The 27790-nt window shown below is 36.9% G+C and overlaps 1 protein-coding gene across 1 annotated transcript; it reads right to left on the bottom strand.

Annotated features, from left to right (window-relative positions):
- Nucleotides 1-567: 567 nt before the first annotated feature.
- LOC149024207 (GATA zinc finger protein) lies at nt 568-27496 on the bottom strand. The gene is made up of 3 exons (XM_089144518.1): nt 26529-27496; nt 14558-14726; nt 568-1395 (listed from the first exon to the last, which is right to left on the bottom strand). The coding sequence occupies exons 1-3, from the start codon at nt 27351-27353 to the stop codon at nt 938-940; spliced, it is 1452 nt and encodes a 483-aa protein (XP_089000644.1). The 5' UTR covers nt 27354-27496; the 3' UTR covers nt 568-937.
- Nucleotides 27497-27790: the final 294 nt, after the last annotated feature.

Genomic DNA, 27790 nt, shown 5'->3' with positions numbered 1-27790 from the left:
GTCAGTATGGTATCGATGGTGTTTACAGAGCTCTATGGAGCTTCTAAAATGCTAGTCATGGAGTTCAATCAGAGTGAGCTTAGAGTTTTGGCTTGATTCTAGAGACTTACCTTCCTACGGATCTTCCCTTGCTTTTATACTGGCTTTCCCGCTTATAATTCTCTTTCAATCATGACCATCAGATCATCGCTCCTTTTTGGACGTCTTTGATCATCTTGCCTTTATCTCTCAATCGAATCCGGCTGAGGTTGGTTTGACCGGTATAAACCGGTAATGGATATATTAGTTACAACAAAAAAATAAAATAAACCACACACCCCCCCCCCCACCAACTCCCCCCCACCCCCCCCCCCCCCCCCCCCCCCCCCCTCCCCACCCCAAATCCTTTTTTAAACCCACCCTCTGTTTTTAACTCAAAACCCCCACCCTTTTTCCTCTTTTTTTAATTTCCCCTTTTCCCTTCATGTTAGGGTGGCGACTTGAGAGTCAATATAGCACGATAGCTGCAAAAGCCTAAGCTACAAAGGATTCAAATATACCAAATCTCTTTTTTTTTTTTGGTACGAAAATATACCAAATCTCAGCTGCTTCAAATTTGACAGTGGAATTAGTAGGCTTCTCTTTTGTCTCCTCATTTTTTTATTACAGTACCATAGACAAAAAAAAATTATAAGAAATGTAAACATGATAATTTACAAACTCAAGAAATATATAATAATTTGACTTCCAAATCAACATAGGGTAAACCGCAGCCGAAGCAGCTAAAATTTTCCCGGGCGAGGGTTGAATGACTAAGAAACTATCAAGTTCAGCGGTGCTCAATTACGCTCGCTTATATGAAATGTAAGGGATCCAATTCGAGGGATAGGGCAAGGTGAGACCTGATTGGGAGAAAAAAAAAGGAAAAAGAAAAAGAAAAAAAAATTCATCAAGATGTTCAAATGCCACCGCCCACCAGAATCCTTTTCATGGTGACAAACAGCTCTCGCATCTGATCCCTGGAATGCAAGGGAGATGGGTAAACACAGGTAAAATCTAACCGTCCATTGTGGATCGTGTCAAAGATAGCAATTGAGGGACCCACACCATGCACTGAAGAACATCCCATGTAGTCTTCCAGTCCCATCCATTGATGCAGCAGCTGATTATTGTGTTCATTGTCGATCACAGGGTCCTCGAACATAGAGATGAAAGATGTCCTCAAGGATGAGTGAGGCGTCAAGCCCGGGTTGTCGATGGCTTTACCCATGAGGAGATGAAGATCAGCCATGTCCGAGAAATGCTTGTTGGCGTTGATTGAATCTTTCAAGCTCGCATAGCATCTGCTTGCTAATTCCCATAGTTCTTGTCCTTCCTTTATATCGTGTGTGTTCACAATGGCTGAATGATAAAATCCTGAAAAAAAACCATAGTTAATCTGGACCTCTCAAATATATGAAACAAACTCAGTACTGAAAAGGACTTGCTACATCGGATGGTTAAATTTACATGTATGGTGGTGAACCTTCAAATGCATGAGAATACACCATGCCAAGCTCATCCCAAGGTTGAAAAATCTTGTAATTTTCCAAGGATTTGCACATTATACGAGCTCATTCCGTTACAAGCTCAAAATCACTTGGAACAACAAGCAAAAGGGAGCAAAAGAATCGAGGGAAGACTTAACAGATATCTTGCTAACAAAAAATGGACTGATGCATTCTCTAAAGCTCATGTGAATCATGAGTCGTTTACATCCTCAGATCTTATGGTCTTGCTAGTAAACACATACTCTACACAACATTTGAAATGCAAACTCCTCAGATTCGAGGCCTTCTGGATGCAAGAACTAGCATTCTTGGAGCTAGTTAGCAGTACTCTGAATCCAAATTTTACAAGGTTCCCCTTCTTACTCATTCACTACAAATTTGAAAATTTTACAAGAAACATTATATGCTCAGATTCCTAAAGTAAATAAAACAGGTTGAGGAAGGCCTTGGATAAGCACAGTGCAACACAAATACAGTCCAGAAAATCAAGTAGGATACGAGAGTTAACCAGCTGATAGCCGAACTCAGATTTTTGTTCAATCAAAAAAGAGGCCTTGTGGCAACAAAAAACTCGTACCAATTGGATCACTAAGGGGGTAGCAATACTCATTTCTTTTACCTGACCCATCATACAAAATTCAACCAAATTTTTTATCAAAATTTTGCATTCTGAGAACCTTGAAAAGAAACTATGGGGGAGCCAAAACATGTCCCAGATTTTGATTGAAACCTCGAAAATTTTGACAAAAACATGTGAAACTAGGAAATTTGTTCGACCCTACTAGACCAGCCAATTCATGAGAAAAAATTCGAGGGAAACCTGTGAAATTTTGAGAAAACTTGGGAAATTTTGTGGAAATTTGGGACTTTTTTCTGCAAGTTTCGTAGTTTTTTCAAATTTTTTTTTCTTTCTTTCTTTCATGTTTCCCCAAATACCACGACCAATACCCCCTCTATTAGGACGTCCCTATCCAAATTGTGTATTCCTTCAGACTGATTATCTTAGGCATGTTGATGACCAGACTTATAGAGCTGCAGTTGTTGATTACCTCGACAACCATAGGTATAACATGTCATGGAATGTCTATGTTCGTTGGTCGGAAGAGAGGATGTTACAGGCACAGTACTACTTGGCTTACCGAATGGATCTACCAAGGCACTCCTCTTGGAACTGAGTTATACTTCCCTTTAATTGTCTTAATTATTATATCTCTATAATAGAAATAGAAGGGAGAATAATTCTTACATGGATTCGTTTTTCCCAAAATATAGAATTACCGCAGCGGAAGTAATTTGGATCCATGTCCTCGTTCCTCCAAGAACTCGTCGCCGGTTTGATTCCACAATCACGAGGAAAGGGAATGTATTCCATAACCCAAATGTTTTGTGGATGGAAGAAAGTAGAGACCAAGACTAAGGAGAAGAAGATCTTCTTCCACGAAGTATCTCCTTTATGCATTTCTTGGAGAGGGAAAGAGAGAGGGAGCCGCCTTTTAGGAAATCTCACATATCCGTAATGTGATTCCCAAGTGATGCGGTGGTTACCAAAATATATAACCCTATATTTTGTAACCGCCCAAAATTGAATTTTCAATTTTGCCCTTGGGCATATAATTATATTAACAATTAATAAATCCCAACATCTCCCACTTGCACAAGGGCAAGTGTTAATCTCTCTATCACAGTGTGTCCCAAACACACATGTATATCCCAGATATACACATTCGATCTCTCTATCACAGTACGTCCCAAACACACATCTATATCCCAGATATACATATTTTGATCTCTCTACTATGTATCCTAGATACATAGACCACTTGTGTCCCAGACACCAACATCCACAAGTAATTCTGGCAAATGGGTTGTGCGACTGGTGATATACTTACAGGCGTGAGCCCCAACCTAGAAACCTTCCCAAATGGCCAAAATGGCACATCACTTAAAGAAAACATCAAATAAGCATTAGTATACCACAGTGTCCTAGGTTTATTCAAACTTACCAGACTAAAGGTATCTCAATCCCTCTGAAAGCATGGTTATCAAAGCGTTCGCCTAGGCGGCAAAGCAGTTTTTCAACCGCTTAAATTGTGACCGCTTAACTAACGGGCTGATTTCTTGCTGCTTTTTTGCTTAGGCACTACCAATTTGCCGCCTATATGCTAAAGCAACCGCTTTTTTTACATTTTGTAATTTGTGCATATTATTTTTTTTAATCATAATTTATTCTACAATGTCGTATATAAATTTAAATATGTGAGCCATTTTGGAATTGATGCCCAATTTGCAAATGAACTCCGAGGCCCAAAGTGCATGTCAGCAACAGAGTGTGAAACATGAGCCATTTTTCAATGATTACCGATATAGTACATAGTATTTTTCTTTCATTTTCATTTTTCACATTGATTACTGATATAGTACATACTACATAATTATTGTTATGAATCTTATGACGCTTGATGAGATGAAGTTATGTTTTTATTCTTTTTTTTTTATAATTTTTCATAACTGTGATTCTTGAATGTTTTTTATTTTTATGAATGTTTGTTTAGTACTTTAGTTTATTATAAAAAGTATTTGTATTAAAAAGTAGTTATATTAAAAATATTGACAAAACTACTTTGGTCGCTTTATTGCCGCTTAAGCGCCGCTTAGTCGTCTAATCGCCAAGACGGAGCCCCAATCACTTTGGTCGCTTTGCCGCGTTAATAACCATGTCTGAGAGATCACCTTCTTGTCTTTAAAATGTTCACTACTGTAACACATACAGTTTGCGCCAGCAAACACTTTTAGGGTGCAATTGAATCAAACCTTTCTTTTTGCCCTAGACCATCAATACACTTAAATTGACTCCTTTCCCGGTAATGCCCCTTTAGGTTGAATCAATCATGACCATAGGTAACACCCCAAAGTAGCCACATCAACCATTCATTTCATGATGTCGTCGAAAGTCCACAAAGAACACTAATGGACCATAAGGTCTAGGACTCACACAATGAAAGGAGCAGAGATCTATCCTCTCATTTCTAATGATCGCTAAACATACATAGTATGATATATGTACTATGATGGAGCATTCTATACACAATAGAATGTATGTCCCTCTCAATACCATATAGGTCTTAATCTAGTCGCAACCTCTTGCACCTTACTCGAGTTTCTTTATTGTCGCCACCCTAAAGCCACATAAAGTACTCGCACCTAGCTTCTATAGGCAACATGAATAATGGGAACATTCATGTCGATTTTCTTTATAATAGAGAAACTCATTTTGATTCCAAATTAAGGCGACAACATGATCATGATTTGACCTACACAAGGTTATTCACAATCCGTCTCATCTCTGCTCACCTCCAAGGTGCCAGAGGCGAATGCTCGTGTGAGTGAGCCATTATCTTGCCTATTGACATATCACGTTTTATGCTAGCAGAACACAATCACATAAAAAGTGAAAAAACAAATGAATAAATGCTGGAATGAACTCATATTACTCAATAATAAGAAAGTTTCAGTACAAAAATAAGTCACAATCTACACAAGCCCAAGGACTTTACATCATAAATAAAAACATCATTGGCTATGGGTTTGGTAAGAGGGTCAGCTACCATCTGACTAGTAGATATGTGTTTAAGTACAACTTTCTTCCTTGTTATAATGTCTCTAACAAAATAATATCTTAACTGTATAGGTTTAGTCTTCCCATGATACTTGGGGTCCTTGACATTGCTAAGAGCTGCCGTACTATCACAAAAGACAAGGGCAGGCTCTTTGGATGTCAACACAAATCCAGTATGTCGTAGGAATCTCCTCAACCAAACAGCTTCTTGAATTGCAGTTGAGCATGCCACATACTCTGCTTCCATGGTCGAGAGTGATATACAAGTCTGCTTCTTACTACACCACGAAATGGCCCCACCATTCAGTAAGAAAGCATATCCAGAGGTTTATTTGCGCTTATCAATGTCTCCACCCCAGTCAGTATCGCTATAGCCAACTAACCGCAAATCCGATCCTTGGTAACACAGCATGTAGTTACTCATTCCTTTGAGATATCTCAATATCCTCTTTGATTGCTTTCCAGTGCTCTATGCCTCGGTTTGATTGGTACCGACTAACCAAACCCACTACATAACAAATATCTGGCCTAGTACACATCATAGCGTACATAAGGCTACCCAATGCACTGGAATATGGAACTCTTTCCATCTAAATTCTCTCCTCTGGGGTCTTAGGACCCATATTAAGGCTTAAATGCAAACCCTTCTCCACTGGAGTATCAATTGGTTTGCAGTTGTTGCCAATTTCTGACAATCTTGACACCAAGCACATAACTTGCTTCACCCATGTCTTTCATATCAAATACGGAGGACAACCATCTCTTAATGGTTTCCAATAGCTCCTTGCTATTGCTAGCCATGAGTATGTCATCTACATACAGTGTCAAAATGACATAATCAACATCAGATCTCTTGGTGTAAACACAGTGATCTTCCTCAAGCATGGAAAAACAATTTTCCATCATAGCTTGGTGGAAGCATACTTTCTACTGTCTTGATACTTGCTTTAAGCCATATATGGACTTATTGAGCTTGCACACTTTGCGCTCTAGTCCCTTAGCTTCAAAGCCTCGAGGTTGATCCATATAGATCTCTTCCTTAAGTTCTCCATTGAGAAAAGTAGTCTTTACATCCATTTGATAAAGCTCCAAGTCCAACTGAGCAACAATGGCTAATATGAGGCAGATGGAGGCAAACCTAACCATAGGGAAAAAAGTTTCCTCATAATCAAGCCCTCTCGTTGGGTGTAGCCCTTAGCCACTAAACGAGCCTTAAATATCTCAATAGATCCATCCGCCTTTCTCTTAATCTTGAGAACCCACTTGTTCCCAATTGCCTTTCGGCCCGGCGATAAGTCAACCAAGTCCCAGACATGATTGACTTTCATCGACTCCAACATTTCCTCTTTCGCTTTCAACCATTCCTTTGAGTTTGCCCCTACAAGAGCTTCCTGCACACTCTTCAGTTCATGCTCATCGACTGGAGTCATCTCATAGCTGGTTTTTTCAGGAGCTACCATGTAGACTTCACCCTCTATGTTGAAACGTCGATGAGAAACCAGCCCGCGCTCACTACGGTGCAAGTGCATGTTAGATTGCTCACCCTCTGAGGTAGCTATCACATCTGCACTCCTACTCCCACTAGGATCTTCTAGATGAACCCCAAGTTCATTATCCAAAGTCTGAATCCCTGGAGTGACAAGATCACTATCTTGTATCTCAAAGAATTCTGATGATTCTTTGTTAACTCTTAAAAGAGATGGAAAATCATTTTCCAAGAATGTTGCATCCATAGACTCAAGTTTCGTTATCCTCTCGCTCTCATATAGCCCAATGAAGACATGGCCCTTCGAGAGTTCAGAATATCTTACAAAGATGCACTTTCTTCCTCTGGGTCCAAGCTTCCCATATTGGTGAGAAGTAGAGTGAACAGATGCTACACATCCCCATGCGTGCATGTAACTCAAATCTGGTTTCCTTCCGGTCCACAACTCATATGGTGTAGAAGGAACCAATTTGGTTGGAACCCTGTTGAGGATATAGGCCGTACTCAACAAAGCATCTCTCCAATAAGAGATGGGTAGGTTTGCCTATGCCATCATGGATCTCACCATGTCTAGCAAGGTTCTATTCCTCCTCTCAACAACCCCATTTTTCTATGAAGTCCCTGGAATAGTAAGTTGTCTAGATATCCCCTTTTCATCACACAACCCTTTGAACATATCGGAGAGATACTCTCTACCTCTATCCGTTCTAAGAGTTTTAATCCTTTTATTTAATTGATTTTCAACTAAGATCATAAACTTCTTAAAACATTCCAGAGCTTCTGACTTATGAGAAATTAGATAAATGTAATCATACCGTGTATAGTCATCTATGAATGTGATGAAATAAGCCTATCCCTTTTTGGTATGCACATTCATGGGTCCACACACATCTGAATGAATAAGTTCTAGAGGAAGAGAGGCTCTCAAAGCCTTTTTAAATGGTTTTCTAGTTGCTTTCCCTGTTAGACATGATTCACAAGTTGGCAGCCAAATAGTGAACCTTGGCCTAAGAGACCTTCTCTTGCCAACCTGTTCATCTTATCTAAGCCAATTTGTCCTAGTCTAGCATGCCACATATTAGAATCAATACACATAGTATCTTGGCAAACAAAAGCACTACTAGAATTAGATAAATAATCCATTGTATCTAATATAATAAAACCATAACCATAAACTGTATCACCTAGATACAAAACCAAAGAATTGTTCTCAAATACAACTCTAAAACTATGTCTCAGAAGAAAAGTAACAGATTTAAGATTCTGCCGAATGTCTAGAGCATTCAGCACATCATAGAGCATTAGCATCCGGCTACCTTGCAAAACTAATTTGCATGTGCCAATGCCATGAACCTCCATACTCAATCTATTCCCCATCGTTATTCTTTTGCTTCCTCTTGGAACACGACGGTATTTCACGAAACTCGAACGTTCCCTCATTATGTGTTATGTCGCACTTGAATCAATAATCCACAAAGGACTTAATTCAGCAAGCATAGTAGAACTTGTTACATGACAAGATGAGGTATAACACACAATACATACCTCATGCTCAATGCAATCATAAGCAAAATGACCAAGCTTTCGGCAATTGAAGCAAATTAAAGATGATTTCTTCTTATTAGCACTGGTCCCTCTTGAATGCTTGGGGCCACTCTTGTTTCTGTTCCCACCTTTGTTACTCTGCCGGGACTCTGAGGTTGAGTTTTTTCCCTCTTGCGCTTAAAGCCTGCACCCTTACTAGTGCTCGCTTCAGCAGCAAGTACTTCAGTGGGAGGGGCATCAACCAACATCCGATCCTCCTCCAGCTCAAGATGCTTGGCAGCTCGATCAAAAGTCTTGACATCATCAGCATGAGTCAAGAAGATCTTCATATGCTCCCAAGTCTGAGGCAATGACCTGATGACTGTAGAGACTTGCTCCTCATCAGTCTTTTGGAGCCCACATGCGATCAACTCACTTATAATGTTGGATATGATAGTTATGTGCTGCCTCATGGTGTGACCTTGGCGCATCTTGTAACCATCAAAAGTGAGTCCGAGATGGCGGCCTCTTAAGGTGGAAGGCCCTCCATATTGGAACTTCACAGCCTCCCACAAAGACTTTGCAGTCCTATGCTTCTCAAACCGAAGCATCAAGTCATCCCTCATGGAGCTTAGGATAGTAATCCTAGCTACCTGGTCTTTCCTCTTCTAGGCATTGTAAAGTTCAAGGTCCTTGCGATGTTGTGCAGTGGTACCTTCTTCAGGTGGGGACATGGTCTGGTTTATAGTTTACAGCATATCCTGCTCTTCTAGAGATACTACACCTTTCGGTGCTAGAGGTCAGAATTCCTCTCATTCAGTTTATCTCCTTTCGTGAGGTCAGCAACGATGTTTTTGGTAGTAGCCATTAAACTAAAGACAATATATACAAGGATGAGTTCAACTATTCTAGCATAAAACACAACACAACACAAGCAACAACAATTCACACTAGCATAGTCAACATATGGAATAAGTATTTAAACCAAAAGAAATGTTGACAAACATCCAATCAAATTCTCATGCAAACCCATATAGACTTACATACTAGTTTCATTATATACTAGAAACATGATTAAATGACCCATAATCAAAATTGTTTTACTAAAATAAAACACCCAATCATGTTTATGCTATGAGGTGGTTCACACATAACGTTTCTACCTCACTAGCTCCCACTAGGCCCCATTAGGCTCTTAATGCCCAAACATCACTCAGAGTGTCGGGCTTCTTGTGTCCAGTAAGTTAGAAACACATTTTGAACTGGACAAACCAACGTCCAAAAAATCCATCTCCCAGACGGACTTCTGTCTGGTCCACTGTGATCAGACGGATGCCTGTCTAGTCCTCTGTGGACCAAACGACGTATGTACGAACTATACGAATTTACAGTTCTGGAAAAAACGGGGAAAAAAACTGTTTTTCACCCAAAAATTTCCCAAAAAAACGCATGAAAAATCCAAAAATTATTAAACAAAAAATACATTCTCATGGATCATCAATCATGCATGTTTTTACAGGAGGGAAATCACAAGGATCCTCCCACTTGGATTCGAACCCAGAAAATTAGGGTCTTAAACCCTCTCAATTCTCCATGGGTTTCCGTCAAACCTTGGATTCTCTACGGGTTTCTATAAACCCTTGGTCCTCCCATTGGATCCATTCAAGAAAAACAAACAATTGGGAGGAACAAAAAATCGTGGGAACCTAGGCTCTGATGCCAATGTTGGTAAATTGCTATATCTCTATACTCAAAATAGAAGGGAGAATAATCCTTACCTGGATTTGCCTTTTCCCAAAATATAGAATTACCGCAACAGAAGTAATTTGGATCCATGTCCTCATTCCTCCAAGGACTCGTCGCCGGTTTGATTCCACAATCACGAGGAAAGGGAATGTATTCCATAACCCAAATGTTTTGTGGATGGAAGAAAGTAGAGACCAAGACTAAGGAGAAGAAGATCCACGAAGTATCTCCTTTATGCATTTCTTGGAGAGGGAAAGAGAGAGGGAGCCGCCTTTTAGGAAATCTCACATATCCGTAATGTGATTCCCAAGTGATGCGATGGTTACCAAAATATATAACCCTATATTTTGCAACCACCCAAAAGTGAATTTCCAATTTTTCCCTTGGGCATATAATTATATTAATAATTAATAATTCCCAATATATGTTTTGAACTTAAAAGTTCTATATTGAATGTTATTTTTTTAAGTTTATAGTGTACTTCTCAGACAACTCTACATTGATATTATGTATATTAATTTGTTTTTTTAGCAAAATGCATGTGTCAATCAAGTGTTCTTTATACTCTAATTAGCTGAAATGCAGAGTCTCACCCCAAAATTCTCCCAAAAACCTGTCGAAACTTGCATGAAAAAGTCCCAAATTTCCTCAAAGTTTCTCAAATTTCCACATAAGCTTTTCATTTTCACTTGATTGAAACTTAAGTTTCTCTTGAATTTTTTTTCCTATGACCTGACCACAACGAGACAGATCTAGAAACAAAATCGGAGGAATGCACAATGATGGGTTACTCATAAGCCAAGATAAACAGGTGGCACAAGTCTTTTTTAGGCACATCAAGAGTATTTATCACTCAAAGGCAGAATCAATGGTGCGGATGTGGAATTGCTATTGTTAACTCCCATTACAGATGATGAAACAGAATTTGGTTTGCAGGACAAATGGATTAAAAGCATTGGGGTCATAATGACTTTATAAGGGTATTCTTCCAATCTTCTTGGGACATTCTAAGCAAGGATGTGATAAGCTGTCAAGCAATTCTTCCAAACAAGCACATTGTCTTCACCAATAAATCAAACCTTCATTGCTTTCATTCCAAAGGTGGATGTCCCAAACTTTTTACAGGATTATAATAGGTCAATAAGTCTATACAATTTTAGTTATAAGATCATCTCTAGGATATTGATGAACATACTCAAAAGTCTAATGCCTAGATTGATCTCTTCCAATCAAAATGGCTTCACACAAGGCAGACATATTTTGGACAGCATTCTGATTGGACATGAGATGATGCACAAGATCAAGCAGCACAGATAAGGCAAAAAGGTTCTCATAACAGTCAAATTAGGTATAAGCAAGGCCTAACTGCAGTGGAGAACTGCAGTGGAGCTTCGTCAAACTTATTCTTAAAAACTATAGATTCCCTCAACAATGGATCTAATAAATCATGTTTTGCATCACTTCCCAACATCTTGCATCCTTCTTAATGGCTCCCCCCTTTTTGGAAACTTTAAGCCGACCAGAGGGTTGAGATTAGGGGACCCACTCTCATCTTATATCTTTGTCTTTTCTGCTTAAGTGTGTTTCACAAATCTAGAAATAGCGAGGTCAAAGAAAAAGCTAAAAGGAACCAAGCTTTCAAGGGGAGGGGAAATCCTGACACACAACATTTGCAGATGATTTGACTCTATATGGGCTAGCAACCCATGCAAAAGCAACCACTTTTCAAAGCATAATCCAAGACTATTGTGCATTCTGAGGATAACAATTAAGCTTAAACTAGACAAGAGCACATTACAGCCAGGGTACTACAAGGGCATTGAAAATAGAGCTCTCTCATCAAATTTTCACATACCTCCTACATCTGAAGTAGACATTTACTTGGCCATTCCCATCATTAGAGAGTCACAAATAGAATGCAGGGTTGGAAAGCAATATGCCTAAGTGCAACTGGAAAAGCTATCATTCTCTATTCAAGCTACTGCAAGCTCAATGGCATCTCATTTTGTCTTGTTTTCAGTTACTAGATAGTGTTTTGAAAGATCTTGATGAAACTCCAAGAAACTTCTTTTGGTTGAAGAGGTTAGGATCTATGGTGCAAACAATTTTTTGGAACATAATTTGCAAATCCAAGAGAAGTGGAGGACAACCTCATAAGAATTGAGAACACAAATCTAATCCTTCTCGCTCAGCAGGAATGTAAGCTTCTTAACCCCAATCAATCACTTTAGGGCCAATTAATGAATGAAAAATATTTAAAAGACAAATGGGTCCCTGGCAATTTGCAACTTCATGCTCCTTGCCCCCTTTCCCTCAAGCTCCAACTCAGGACCTTGTTGAAAAATGGTGGTCCGCAGAGCTACAACAAAAAATCCTCAACATCCATAAATAATAGAGGAGTGATTTATATTGTCTCAAATAGCATCAAGGCAAGTTTTGTTGGCATCAGCTTTTAAACTATCCTTAGACTGCTGTAAAGAAAATGAGGACCTGTTTTGACTACCATTTTGGGATCTTCCACTGGCACTTTTTAAATCTTCCACTGGCACCAAAAGTTCACACATTCTCATGGAAGCTCTTACACCAGAAATTACCAATTAGTGATACTCCAACAAGTTGGATGTCAAGTGTTTGAACTAAGTGTGGTGTGTAACATACATCAAATTACCTGGGACCACATATTCATTCATCGTCAATCGAGTGAGTGTGGGCCGTGTGGCACCTCATGGAGTCAAAAGCATGGTCAACCTTTCATAACATTCATTAACAAATTTGAGCACTGATATGACTACAATCCAGCAAGCCTGAAACAGGAAAGCATTCTTCTCCATTTGAATACTCTTTGGTCACTTTGGTTAATTACATGGCATTGTATATATGGAAAATCAAGCAGAGGATCAGAACAAATTCACTGATTTGCATCACAGATGACATAGGGTTACAAGAACAGCGGTAATGGAGCAGCCAGCAAAACAAAGAGCGGACAGATCAAATGCAGGCACCCAATCAAGATATGTTGAAAATTAATGTAGATGGATCAAGTTCAATGGAAACCAAGCAAGCAGGTTTTGGAGAGAATGGGAGAGATCATACAAGAAAGATGGTGCTTTATTTTGCAGAAGCACGTGAACATAAAAATCCCACTGTGGCTAAAACAATGCCCCAGCTCTGGTCTATTCCCAACAATTAGGGGCTTCAAATACCATTATGGATGATTAAACCTGGAGGTAAACGAGCTCCTCAAAAACCAAAACAGGAAACTTCATCGAAGATCATTCAATATTCTCAGAACATGACACCTAATACAACAACATTCAACTCCCACCATAAATTTAGTGAGGCTAATAGTGTGACAGATACATTGGCATCATACACAACAAGGAACCGTTTCTTTTTTCAATGATTCTAATCCCCTACTCCTTCTTTGTTGGCCAATTTTATTTGATAAGTTAGATTGTACATTCCATTGTGGAGTTAACTAAATTTTTGTTCTACCAGGGGAAAAAAACCCCAAAGCATTCTAAATTTGGTTATTAGATTATGGACGTTGCAATCAAATCCCCTATATATGACAATATAATTATCAAATGGGATTTTCTTAACATAATGATAATGCATCAAAAAATCTGTATCCTTTCTTCTTAAACCCTTTAAGAGTATAACACAACATATTTTTTCAATAAAAATATAACTCTGTCATCACGTTGTACCCAAGAAATAATAAAACAATACACCAAACACAATTTTAACCTCAACATATGAGAATAATACAAAAACCTGTCAAAAGCTATCTGAAGCTGTCAAGTTCTAGATTCACCTATCTACCGATATAAGATCATTTAGACAATAAAAGTATATAATATGTTAATTTACTAACCTATATAAAAAAAAAATTTCTTTTATTTTGGAAAATAACCTATATAAGATCCTTTAGACACTAAGTATAATACTTTCTTAAAGTAAAACCTATCATCATCATGTATGTCATAGAAAAATGCTCTAAACAGTGATAATTTCTACCGATGATATAATAATAAGTCATTTCTAACTATTTTGTAAAATAAACCTTTATCAAGGGAATAAAACTAGGTAACCATTGAAATGAGTATTTAACCAACAAACCGATGAAAAAAAAGAGAGAGAGAGAGGAGTCTACGAGTTTTTTTGTATCAATTTTCATTCTCATTTTTTGATAATTTTTTATTTTTGTTTGTGTTTGGTATCTATTATCAAATCTATAATTTATTAAAATGAATAGAAAAAAAATCTTATAATCCATAATAGAATTTTAGTCTATTATGGATTTTGAGCAAAAATTCATTCTTATGGTTTTTGGAGTAGCTTTAACATGCATGTGCTCATATGACCTCAAAAACAAGGTAAGAACTCTGTCTACTTTGATGTTAGAAAAACATATTCCTCCCCACCTATTCATCACTCAAGTTCCTTAACCAAGTTGCATCCTATCTAAGAAATATTTCATAACTAATTAAAATTGTTCACTTACCAAACATATTTTTCATTTTATAATTTAGTCCAAACAATAGTCACTGAATAAAGTTTCATTACGTATCAAAAAGGATTTTTAATATTGATTTCTTTCAATAGAGCTAAAATGAGAATGAAAATTGATACGAAAAAGAGACTAAGATTTACCAAGATTATGGGCTTGGAGGGGTGGATCCAACAGCTTGCGGCAGTCAATAAGAGTAATGATAGCATACTTCTCCCAAAGATTATCAGGGAGGTGTTTCAAGGAATTTGCAGCGATCAATCCTGCAGCTGCTACAGCCCCACACAATTTGATACCCCTTACCTTGCATTCCTGCATTAAAAAAAGCTAAGAGTTGTAGCACTCACACCCCCAAAAAAGGGCAAAAACAAATACTGCTGACAATTTAATACTCAAAGACATTTAACAATGGACTGGGGGGGCAAGTGTGATCATTCCAAATATTTTGAATTGATTCTGTAAGTTGACATGGAAATATGAATGAAAATTTGACCTCTAGCAACAAAGCCCTATCTCCTCTAGAAGGAGAACTGACTTGGTCGTTCAGACAAGCTGCAACAGAAGTAAAGGGAAGAGAAGCAATCTAATTCAATCAAAATCAAAGTAGAAACTTCTGAAGTCAGTGCTTAATATGATCGTAAAACAATTTTTTATTCTAGAAATTGTGTTGCTTGGTACCGTAACATTAACGGGTGGGCCAATGGGAAATCATAACAATGCATAACCAAGTACTCATATTTTCACCCTAAGTTTTATTGTAAAATCACTTGTCTAGCAAGACATAACTGCAAAATTGACTTCTTGGGAACAACTTGAGAAATTTCTCAAAGAATTTTGTTTTTAGGTTTCCAAACTAATAGAACCAAAAGGTAGGTATAATTCACTCAGAAGACAGAATAAGAAAAGAAACATATTGCAGAATGGCTATTTTGAACATCCAGGAGAAATCATAGTAGGTAACCTTGAGGACAATATGGCATAGAAAATGAAATTAGGATGGATGAAGTGCTGTGGTGCATCTAAGAGTGCTGTATGACTGACGTCTTACCTTAAAGTTGAAATTAGAGTTCCTAGGGTTGCGTATGTGTTAGAATTTGAAGAAATAATTGCTCAGAAGGTTATTTTCATTCATAGGCCCCAATGGGGTATTTTATAGTTACAATCTGAGTAAATCCTACTCTGAGTAGCATAAGGAAATACAAAGCAAATAGAATAGAAGCATAACTAAAAGAGGAGTCTACTCCAATTAGGAAACTTTAATCATACTTCCAACACTCCCCCTCAAGTTGAGGCATGGATATCACACATGCCCAACTTGACCAAAAGAGTATAAAACATCTGTCCAGGTAAACATCTGCAATTTGATCTTCAAACTTATAGATTACTTCTGCCTTATAGACTTCCATTTGCTTTGTCCTCATCTTTACTGCAACTTTATGTCTCCAAGGAAGAATGCCCAAGAAAAAAGGTAGAATCTTCAAATTTTGAGAAGACTAAATTTCTGCACAAAATCTGAGGGAAAATATATTTTTGGGGTAACAATTGCTAGGGTAAAACAGCCAAAGTGAAACTTTTGATTTGTAGCAATGTTAGATCTTTAAAGGGAAAGTTTGCCAAGGGACAATCTCCAAAGGTAGGGGAAAATTTGTCAAGATAAGTGACAATCTCCAAAGGTAATACAGATCAAGTTCTGCAAAGGTCAAACAACAAATCTTTTGCAAAGTTAGATCTCCGAAGGGAAGATGTCAAGTTAAGGGGCAAATCTCCAGGGTTAACAGAGATCAAGTTCTGCACAGTCAAAAAGATAGCTCTATAGCAATGTTAGATCTCCAAAGTAGAAGATTGTGAAGGTAAGGGACAAACTTTCAAAGGTAACAAAGATCAAATTCTACATAAGGAAGTCTACATGAAAGGCATTGAATTGTAGACATCTTCAATCTCCCCCTCACGTGTAGCTTTACACGTGGGAAAACAATAACAAAGGAAAGGAAGAAATTGTAATGGTAGGATGAAAGTATCAGGAAAACAAATCTAGAGAAAATGACAAAATTTGAAAGGGGGATGACCAAGCCTACGGTGCCACTGATGAAGATCTGATATTACCGAATTGATCGGATTAGAAGATGTAGTCAAAGCAGAAGTAGATCCTCCAATCGGCTTGAGCAAATAAAGTCCATTGTCTAGTTTACCACGTCCAATCTCCTTCCCTGTGACCAGATCCTGAAGTAGCAAGGTAGGAGTTGGTAGGGGTAGTAAAAGAAGCAGTGGTCGAGGTTGTACTGGCAGTAGAAGATTGCAGAATACGTCGCAGAGTAGCGAACTCCTCCTGTGAAAAACCAACGTCTGCAGAGGGTGTGGTGGAAACTGTCTCAGAAAGATTAGCCTTTGGTTTTCCCTTTCTTTGTGCTCGTTTTTGCTCAAAATCAGCAGGCTTCCCATGCAGTTTCCAACAATTTTCCTTGGTATGATATGGTTTGTGACAGTGCTCACACTTGACAATCTCCTTAACTGGATCAGATTTAGTGCGAACAGACTGTAAAGCTGATTTCTCCATAACAGGAGTATGAAGCATGGCTAATCGACGACTTTCCTCACACTGAACAAGAGCATAAGACTGTTCTAGTGTAGGAAAGGGAGAACAACTTAAGACTTGCTCTTTGATCTGATCGTACTCCACGTTCAAACCTGCCAAAAAGTCATATACTCGAATCTTATCAATGTGCTTCTTATATCTCGCCACATCATCTGGATTAGTGGGGTGATAATCCCCATAATGATCCAACTCTTGCCAAAGAGATCGCAACTCAACATAATAGTGGGCCACAGTTAGTTCCTTTTGGGTAGTCTCATGAAGCTTCTTTCGTAGCTCATAAACATGTGCATCATTCCCCAACTGTCCATATGTTTCAGTAGTAGCCTTTCAGATTTGGGCTGCAGTATCAAGTAATAGGTAATCCCGAGCAATATTTGGATGCATGGAATTCAAAAGGAATGACATAATAAGAGAGTCATTTGATATCCATTTATCCTGTAAAACACCTGCGTTAGTGGGTTTGATAGTGGTGCCCGTAATGTATCCAACTAGTCCTCTTCCAGCAATAGTCAGGTAAGCAGATCGAGACCAGATCAAGTAATTTGTGCCGTCAAATCTTACCGAAAGAGAATGAAGAGTGGGAAAATATTCGGATCCAATGGGAGCAGTAGTATCATTGGTGGCTGCCATGTTGAAAGAATTGTCTGCAATTCTTCAGTCTTCACCCCTTCTGAAAAAAAACTAAAACGTCGCAGAATGCAATAGCCGAACAACCCAAACAAGTCTAAGTAATGACAAGTTTGGGTAATGATATGATATGAGCCAATTCTGCTTCTCTTTTTTTTTTTCTTCTTTTCTTCTGAATCTGATTCTGATTCTGATTCTGAAGTTATGGAAAATCACAAACAGGTCCCTGAAGATATATGTAATCACAAACAGGTCCCTAAAGATATGAAAAATTACAAATAATCCCCTGGAGATTTATAAAATTACAACTAGGTCCCTAAAAATATGCGAATTTACAGGTAGACCCCTGAAAATATGCAAATTTCCAAAACAAGTCCCTAAGAATGGAACCGTAGGTTAGAAAGGAAAAAAAATCAAGATATGGTTCTACCAAGATTGAGCTGGTCTTGGCATGTGGAGAAAAGCACAAAAGTGAAGCAGTAAACAGTCTTTAAGGAATAGTGTAGGATTCTGCTGCTGGAAGGCAGCGCTTGTTCCTACGATTAAAAAAACAAAAAAAGGTCCGGCTGCTCTTGCAGTTCCAAAAAGAAGAAACTGCTGCCGGAAGGCAACGATTGATTCTTACGATTCCAAGAGAGAAAAAAATCCTGCTGTTCTTGTGATTCCAAAAGAAGCTATTGCAAGAATAAAAAAATTGCTGCTCTTGCGATTCCAAAAAAAAACTGCTAGTGGAAGGCGATGGGAATGGGAAAGAAAAAAACAGCCAATATCTACTCTTGCGAGAAACAAGTACCTGCTTCTGCACGGCAAAAGAATAGGAAAAAAATAGTCAACTGCTGAAAGCGATGGATGCTGAAGAGTTGAAGAGCAGCAATGGTGTAGTCACAGCAGTAGCAAGCCTAGTCGTAGAATCACGAGAGAGAAACGATCATTCCTTTCTAATCAATTTTTGGCTCTGATGCCATGTTAGAATTTGAAGAAATAATTGCTCATAAGGTTATTTTCATTCATAGGCCCCAATAGGGTATTTTATAGTTTACAATCTGAGTAAATCCTACTCTGAGTAGGATAAGGAAATACAAAGCAAATAGAATAAAAGCATAACTAAAAGAGGAGTCTACTCCAATTAGGAAACCTTAATCATACTTCCAACAGTATGACCAGACATCCGACAGAATGTTTGGCATCTAAGAAGTATCATGTCAATAATCTTGTATCATAGATGAGGATGTTAAGATTGTAGCCATAATAAAATCTACGGAGACTAGAATAAGGAATGACAATATTGTAGCTGACTAGGATTGCATTAATAAATGACAAACTTTCAGTGCAATGCTTGAGGCGGTATGAACATGGTTCAAGATCTCGCACTCGAGCGAGGTCTCGCCCCTTCCAAAAACCGAGATCTCGGTCGAGATATGGTCATCTTTTTGGGCCAACTCAATGGGCTTTAGAGTCCAGATGGGCTCAAACTTGGTGGTTAGCCTAATTTAGGCCTTCTAAACACATGGGTGGCTTTGGATTTGTGAGAAAACAACCTTAAGCATAAGTTCTAAGTTGACCCTAAGTGTAAAACCGAAACGCTACAGGATCGAGGAATGCAAGGTTATACAACTTGTAATATAGAACCTTTAATGCATATTAATGAAAAGCAAGGGTTTCAAATACATCAAACAACTTAAATGTTATCAAAATTACATCTATATGAGTATTACAATCTTGACTATCGAAAACAGAATAATACAATTATACAACCATTAATAGTTTTATAAAAGTCACAACTCATAAGACAAGCATAGAATGATTGATCTTCCTTTAGTATTGTAGATGTGCTAAGAGTTGTTACATATGAAAATACAACTAAGATCCAGAAAAAATGGGCAAAAATTAAGAGTTCTAGCAAGATAAGGCAAGATCTAGGGAGAGATATGGCAAGATAGGTGAGATCTCAAGTGAGATAAGGGAATCTTGCCGTTATCTCGTCTCGCCCTTCATCTCGTGTCACCTTCGTAAAAAAGCAAGACATCTCACGAGATCTTAAACCATGGGTATGAATTTGTTTGACGAAGGCCTAAGTGCCTAACAACACTCTATAAGGAGAAGCAATATGACTGATTAAATGAGCTGAAAGATCAAGGGGCAACCCTCAATTTACTACAGAAGTTCTAATGAAAAGAATGCACACAGCCTATTGTGGTGCAGGTAATATAACCTTTTTTAGTTAAGATTCTCCTTTACTGAGTTATGATCCTTTTACCATGTCCTCTTACTTTGATCTCTTATTTTCTTCTTTATTTTATTTCACATCTTTTCATTTTCCATTTTCAACCTTATTTTTCTCTCATCTAATTCCCAATTCCTCCCTCTTCCTACTTTCTTGTCCTGAACAAGTTTTCTCCTTACTTTGATTTTGTTGGATCACGTAGTCAACCTTATTAAGTTGGGACAAGGCTAAATATGTCATTGTATTTAATTTCTACTTGAGCTGAAAAAGTACAAACTCAAATATGATCTGTGGGCTTCTAGTCTTACCTATAATAAAGATTCCGTATTGCAGTTGGAACCATCTTTTTTTGTTCTCTAGAAGCTCATTCTACTATTAGTTTCTATTGCTATGAAGACCCTATATGGCAAATCTGGTGCCAAAGACTTCTGCACAAGCAAAGTCCAGGAGGCAGTTTTCCTATGCATTCTTACCCCAATAATTTTTGTTGAATGGCTGTTTTGATACCTTGACCTCAGAGCTAAAACTGTGGTCACCAACCCTTGTGCCAAAGCTGGCCCCTCTAGGAAGTCATATATGTTATCAAAAAGTATTGTCTCCAAAGCAAAGCATACAACTTTGCTTAGTAATTAACCCCCCTAGTTACCAATGCTACTACGCATTCAGACATTTCTTTCCTACCACCTGAATGTCTCCAAACACTAATGACAACATCAAATACACATCACATTTAAAGAGCTCATATTTCTTTTCTTTTTTTTTGGGTAAAAGATTTTGTATTCACTTACTGTTCAGTGTTGGGGTTCGGCTCCTCTCCAAGAAGAATATCTATGGGGAGTGCCCAATGAGTTATGAGAGCTTGCCACGTGGATTATTTTGATCCAAGGTTTAAAATAAAACACTTCTATTCAAGTGAAACCCATGAGACTCGAATTGATCCAAGACTAGAAAGAAAGGTCTTCACCCGATGACATTTTTTTTTTTTTAAATAAAAATAAGAATAAAAACTCGGAGCAGTCAAATCTCAGCGAAGAATGAGGTTGAGACTGCATTTTCCATTTTCTTTTCTTCTTCAGGCTCTTCTATTCTACTACCCTGATCTTGCAAAGTCTTTTTACCTCACCACATCTCCTGCAAGAACCATTTACCAACTCAACTTTATCACCAAATCTAAGCTTTGATTCCACTTTGAATATCACCTTCTTCCTCACAGTTAGCAAAACCCCCTCTCCTCCTAAACTACACCACTTAACATCAGCAACTTGATTAGTTCTGGGATTGTTTATTTCTTCACTGCCATCTCTTCCCACTTCTCTTTGAACCCTAACTCTACAGTTCGTCTACACACTCATTGGCAACCATTGTGGAATGTGAGAAAACTCACCGTTTTGACCATTACCCTTTCTGGGTTAACTCAAACAAAGTGAAATACATGAATTTTTCCCAGTATTGGAGCGAGGGATTGGCTTTACAGAAGGGATCTAAATTCAAGAAGATGAAGAACTTTTTTTCTATATCGGATTTTGGATCAATTCAGGTCTCATGGGTTTCACTTGGGTAAAATAGAGGTGTTTTATCTGAGAGCCCTTAGATCAGAATAATCTATGAGATAAGCTCTCATAATTCACCGGCACTCCCTGGTTAGATATTCTCCTTGGAGAGGAGCTGAACCCTTAATTCAAACCTTGAAACTAAATCAATACCGAATTGAACTAGAAGTATACGTCTTAGATCAATATCCAAACCGAATTTTATCCAATCAGAAGTTAATTTCACTCCCTTTTTTATTCAGAAATAAATTTCATTACATTTTGATACCTTTAATCTAAGAGACCAAGTACCTTACACACATCCTAACTAACACACTTAAGGATGTGCCCCAAAGCATATGAACAGTCAAATACCTTATTGAAATATGGAATCCAAGGTGAGAAGCCAGATCCACAAGAAGGCAGGTTTTGAACTAGAATTTTGTCATTGCCTTGAGTAGATTAGATTTAATGAAGTGAAAGTGGGAACAATTCCTAGCCTCAACCTTTGAAATTGCACTATTTGCGGTAACATACACCCCTACAGCTCCAACATTAAATTGTGTTAATTTTCTACCACAAAAAAAAAAGGTGTGTTTAATTTGAAAAGAAACAATTTGATGTTAATACACTAGTTTTCCATGGAATGCAACTTTCAAGCTATTTAGGGTTACAACAAGGCCAGGCTGAGCCAGACTTTTCCAATTCCAATCCAGGCTTATATGTTTTTGGCCTAGCCCATTTCTAGCCTAACCCTAATTCAAAGCCTACAGTTTTTGTCCCTAGCCCTAAGCCTTATAGGGACAAGTCATGCCCATTCCCACACTAATTGGCCAACAAGGCCTTGACTCCGATTGGCCCTAACCCTGGCCCTGACTCTAATATTTAAGAAACAAATGAGGAATTCACCATTTTTGGGAATTAAACCCAAGACCTCTTGGATGAAGAATAATGTTTTACCAGCAAACCAACCCTGCATTGATGTTATAATTACATTTAAGTAAAACTTAATCAAACTAAACTAACATACGGTTGATTATTTTTGTAATCCAAGCCTGCCATGGGGTTGAAAAAATCAGGTTGATATCGGACCAGGCTCAGTGCGGGTATGGGCCAAGTTGGGTCTACAGGGTTTTATTAACACCCCCTACTATTTGTGATCAAATTTGAATCATATAATAATTGATATGCATAATCTAACTTCTTGTTAATTTTGAATCTAACATGTTGTTCAATTTGAACTATCTAATATATAAAAATATTGGTCTATTGACTCTATTATAAATGTATTATCATACTATCATACTATTATCTAAATTATCTACAAGTATATACTTTCAAAAATGGCAAATCTTTCATTAGACAAAAATGATCCTATTTTCTATCTATAAAGACTACCCACAAAGCTATTAAAAAAATTTTTTATTTTCTTACAAGGTCGAAAATGTCCATTTACTTTCATTTGTGACATATCTTTAATTCGACAAAATGACCCTATTTTTTATTTACAAAGGTTGCCCACAAAGCTATTATACATAAAGAATTTAACTTTCTTATAAGGTCAAAATTTGTCTATTCAAATTTATTTGTATTTAATCATTATACTAAATTTTGTTTCATTATTTGTTTTAATCATTATACTAACTATTAATTTGAAGTAAAAAAATATTAATTATCATCAATAATTATCTCATTCCCTTGATTCTCTCACTCAAACCATTATTTATGGAAAACCATGATTGCCCACTAAAGTCTTAGATTCCTTTATTATCTCCCTGGAAGAGATAGGATCTCCAAAACAATGAACCATTATTTGTAAAGTGAAATTGGAAGGGAGAAAAAAACCTAAATTCCTTTATTCCCAAATCCAACCCTTGAATCATTCTCCTAGAAATCTAACCGGTCTTTTTTATTTTTGTTATGTAAATTAATTTGTCTAACCATTGGGAAATCCAACCCTTGAATCATTCTCCTAGAAATCTAACCGCTTTACTAACCCACCATTGAGAAATCATCATTGATTCTCTCCCTCACCGTTTCTTTTTAAAATATCAAACATAAACAATTATCTCCATCCTTAATTCTCTCCCTCGTACCATTTTTTATGCAAACAAACTAGGAATGCCTCACAAACCCTTTTTGTATTATTTATTGTAAAAATAAATACTAACGGTTATTTGCAACTAGCCACCGACGTGGATTGACAATCTCCTCAATTCTAGACCATACTTTTTCTTTAATTGTTGAGTTTAGATCTGTTACGTTTCACTTTTTTAGTGGGTCAAATAATTCTAAATTAAATTTCTAGCTTCAAGTTGTTCACGTTTGAAGTTTTCAAGGTTTGGTGAAGTTCGCTCCCACCTTTTATTATTGATCCATCAATCTGCTATTTTAGACTATTCAGGCCTTTTTATTTTCAGTAATGAAAGGTTCAATATTTAGACAAAAAAAAATTATATTGATAAATTAAAAAAATGATTCCTATTTCTGTGCAAAATTTAGTGATGTTTTCCTTAGAAATAATTCTCTTTTACTTTTTATTATACTTATTTTTTTAATTTTCTATTTATTCGTATCCCTTAGCAAAAGTTTCAACTCTTTCTATTCACCCTAAAAATGGAATTCTTTTTTCTTTTTTACTATGAAATTTTTATTTTTAGATTTTATTTCTCCTTTTTTTCTAGATTTTTCTCTCTTATATAGTCACGTGCATTTGCACGTGTTAGTATCTAACTAGTACAAAAAGTGACTAACAAATACAATATGATGTTAATTTTTAGATTTTACACTTTTCATTATAATTCTATTATAAAATATGCTTAACCAATATATAAAACATTGAAAGGGAAAATATCCTAAATTTCTATCCAAAAATAAATAAAAATTCTTAAAGGAGTGCAAAAGAGAGTTTCTTACATATAAAATATATATAAATTATTAGTGGTATTTTGTGATTTGTCTTTTAATATCACTATCACCACAAAACAAATCAAAATATCAATTGCACCCTTAATAATCCCTACTAACATAATGCACTTTAAATGACAAAAACCAGTCTAATGAGATAAATTATCTATTATACCTTGTTAATTAAAACCCAATGGTTTTTACCTAGAAGAAAGTAGAAATGTAAATAACATTTAACTTAGACATTTTCTTTTTGTCAAACATTTACCTTAGAACATAGGTTAGTATAATTTTATTATTTCAAATAATACCAATAGTTTTGGCCAAATCCATATTAAAAATAAGATTCTTATAAAAAAGAACTACGAATTACATTTTACCAATAATTTATTTGTGAATTTCTTTGCAAATTATTATCTTCATTTGATTGATTCATTAATAAAAAAGATATACAATAGATCTTAGACACTTCACATCATTGAAGGCTGAAACATCTTCTTTTATCAACAACTATTATAATTAAAATATTTTTTAATACTTATGTCATATAGATAAAACTAATCTATAGATCACATCATTCAAATTTCTCTTAAGAACCTTCAACTTTGAAATTTTACTTAGATGTTCCAAATTAAGAATGTAATTAGAATTTTGATTCTAATACACCCGAATAAATTGGATTAGAATTAATTATAAGTAAATCAATAATTATTACATAAATATATTTAATAAGAATGTAAGATGTAAAAAATGATTTTGTTTGTTTTTATAAGTTTGTCTTTATCATAACATATTAAAATGAAAGAAAAAAATCATTTACTTTTACCAAATGACAACATCAAAAGAAATAATGAAAATAAAAATAAAAAGCTTGTTTTCATCATAACAAATTAAAAATAAAAATAAAAATAAATCACTTATGTTTACTAAATGACAACAACAAATAATATAAATCTAAGTCAACTCATTGGATCATAATAACTCAGGGTTTGGATTAATGTTTAGTATAAAGCTTAATATTATGATGAAAGTTAAGGTTCTAATAAGGGCCAAAATCAAGGTTAAAAAAATCAGGACTAGGATCAAGGATAGGATCATGGTTAAAATTAGCCAGAATCAGGGTCATAATCAAGGTCAAAATAAGGTCTAAAATCATGGACAAAAGCAATGCTAAAATCAAGGCCAAGGTCAAACAAACAATAATCTCAAGCTCGCCCTTGGCGGACCTGTCTTTATGGCCAAAATCTTAAGCCCAAGCCAGAACAAGACGGATCAAAGCCGTCAAGGCCAAACTTGCACCCTGCAATTTAGTTTTCTACAAATGTTTATCAATAGGCTTGTGTAATCCAATAAAATGTCTCGTCATCCTAATAATCTCATTTATTGTGAGATTCGATTTATTTCTAGATAAGCTAAATTTAAATTAATTAATAAATTAAAATAAAAAATAAAAAACTATTATCTTACTTTTCAATGACCGAACACATTTAAGACAATAATTTATTTATTATTATTATCATTATTATCATTATTATTATTATTATTATTTCAGGCTACCTTTTTTACTTTCCATTCATATGTTGCCAGCTATTGAACAGTTTTATTCTCCGCAAACAAGTTGTATTGCCAAAACAAAATAGTAATAATAGTTAAAATGAAAATAAAATAAACCAACCCATTGGAAAGCATATCCTAGGCTGCTATGAGGCCTAAGCCTACGCTTAAGTGGGCTCTCATTTAGAAAAGGTGCGCTGTCAATTTGTCCGTATGTCTGGAACTCTGAATTGGTCTTTCCGGTTAAAATGGATTTTAAAAAATAAAAAATTGTCAGGTCATTACACTATTGCACGGAAAACATATTTTGGTCCAAAGGACATTCCGTGCGTTACTCCACACCGCTGGGTATCCATTCCTGGGTTTATCTTTATTTTATCTTTTTCATCAGACAAACAGACGAGAAGAAGAAAAAACACTCCTGTGCATTTACTGTCAAGCCAAATATTTAAATCGTTCGATCCATATTCAACAGTAGATCAAAATTTCGACAAAATTTTGGATCGGACGATCCAAAATTTTGGATTTGCGAATGAAGCGATTTTCATCATTTTGTTAACGAAAAAAAAAACACAGGAAAAGGGAGGAGATAAGGTAACAGACAGCAGCATTGTTTTTCCCCCTACAAATTAATTAAATTAAAGTAAATAAAAAGAGAGGAAGATCAGAGAACGGCTTACCGTAAGAATTCGATCAGACTCTTCCAGACTCATCTGCAATCTTATGACCTGCGATGATCGTGGCAATGTCACATCCTTAAACTCTAGATTTGCAAACCTCAGAGCGTTCAAGGAGTAGCCGAGCAAATCCACCCCTCGAGACCAGAAAGGCTTGTTTGCTTTTCCATCGGGGATAAGCCGCTCTAAACATAAATTCAACTCCTCCGTTTCTGCCTTTCCCTGAAGTTCCTCTCCAACGCCTCCTCCTCCTCCTGCTTTTTGTCGGACCAACCCAAGAAGTTCTTTCAGCATAAAAACCGCTGATGTACGATCGCAGACGGATGTGTGGATGCGCAGTGCGACAACCCACTTCGAATCCGGAAAAGCATAAAGGCTGGCAAAGAGAACATCGATCTCGGAATGGTCGGCCCAGGGGTTTTGATTCAATTCGTGTTCGATAATACGATGAAACGGTGAGATCATATGGCCATTACTGTATGAATCGGCTTCCCCGAGGTGTTGTAGGAGTTCGGTGGTTGTGGAGACATCGAAGGACTGGATTTGAAGAAGAGGGGTGGGAGATACGGTGAAAAAGAAGGTGTTGTTGGCGTTGTCGTCTCTAGTAATTCTGGAACGGAGGATGGGATGGGATATTTGGAGTTCCTGGAGAGCACTTTGAAGAAGTGAGGCTCCAGGGTCTTTGGTGAAGAGCATGGCCAGGACGGTTATGCCGGTGCCCCCTGCTACGGCTCTGCACCAGCTGTGCTCTGTGCCGCCGACGGGTCGACCCTTTTGTTCCAGATTTGCAGTTGGATCATCCAGGATTTTTGGCTTCACATCAGCCATCTCACCTCAGGTAGAGACGCAATAAAGTGCGAGAGAGGTCGTTGAGTCGTGATTCGTGAATCATTACTGTGAGACTCGGTTTATTGTCTCTAGGTTTTTCACTCTGTACAAAACTAACGTCTTGGATTCTTAGGCTTTGTTTTGTTTGGCATGATTTCCGTTTTTTCATTTTTTATCCATTTTCTAAAAATCTGTCTTCAAAATCATATGGATCCAAATACAAAAATCGAGTGGTAACCAACAATTACGGGTGTAAATGGATAACCGAATCCGCTTTCGAATTCGCATCCGCATCCGTTTGAATTCGCTTCCGCATCCATTTAGGGGTATGCAAATCCGTCCGATTATTAATAGGATGCGGATATGATATATCCTTTTCTTACCGATTATTATCCGTCCAATAAAATTATCCGATTAAATTACTTATTTAGATTTAT

Source organism: Hakea prostrata, chromosome 2 (assembly GCF_041222555.1).
Source record: "Hakea prostrata isolate BN-2017 chromosome 2, UWA_Hpros_2, whole genome shotgun sequence".
Lineage (NCBI taxonomy): Eukaryota > Viridiplantae > Streptophyta > Magnoliopsida > Proteales > Proteaceae > Hakea > Hakea prostrata.
The sequence above is the reverse complement of the archived record's forward strand: the minus strand, read 5'-3'. Positions and strand labels throughout refer to the sequence as shown.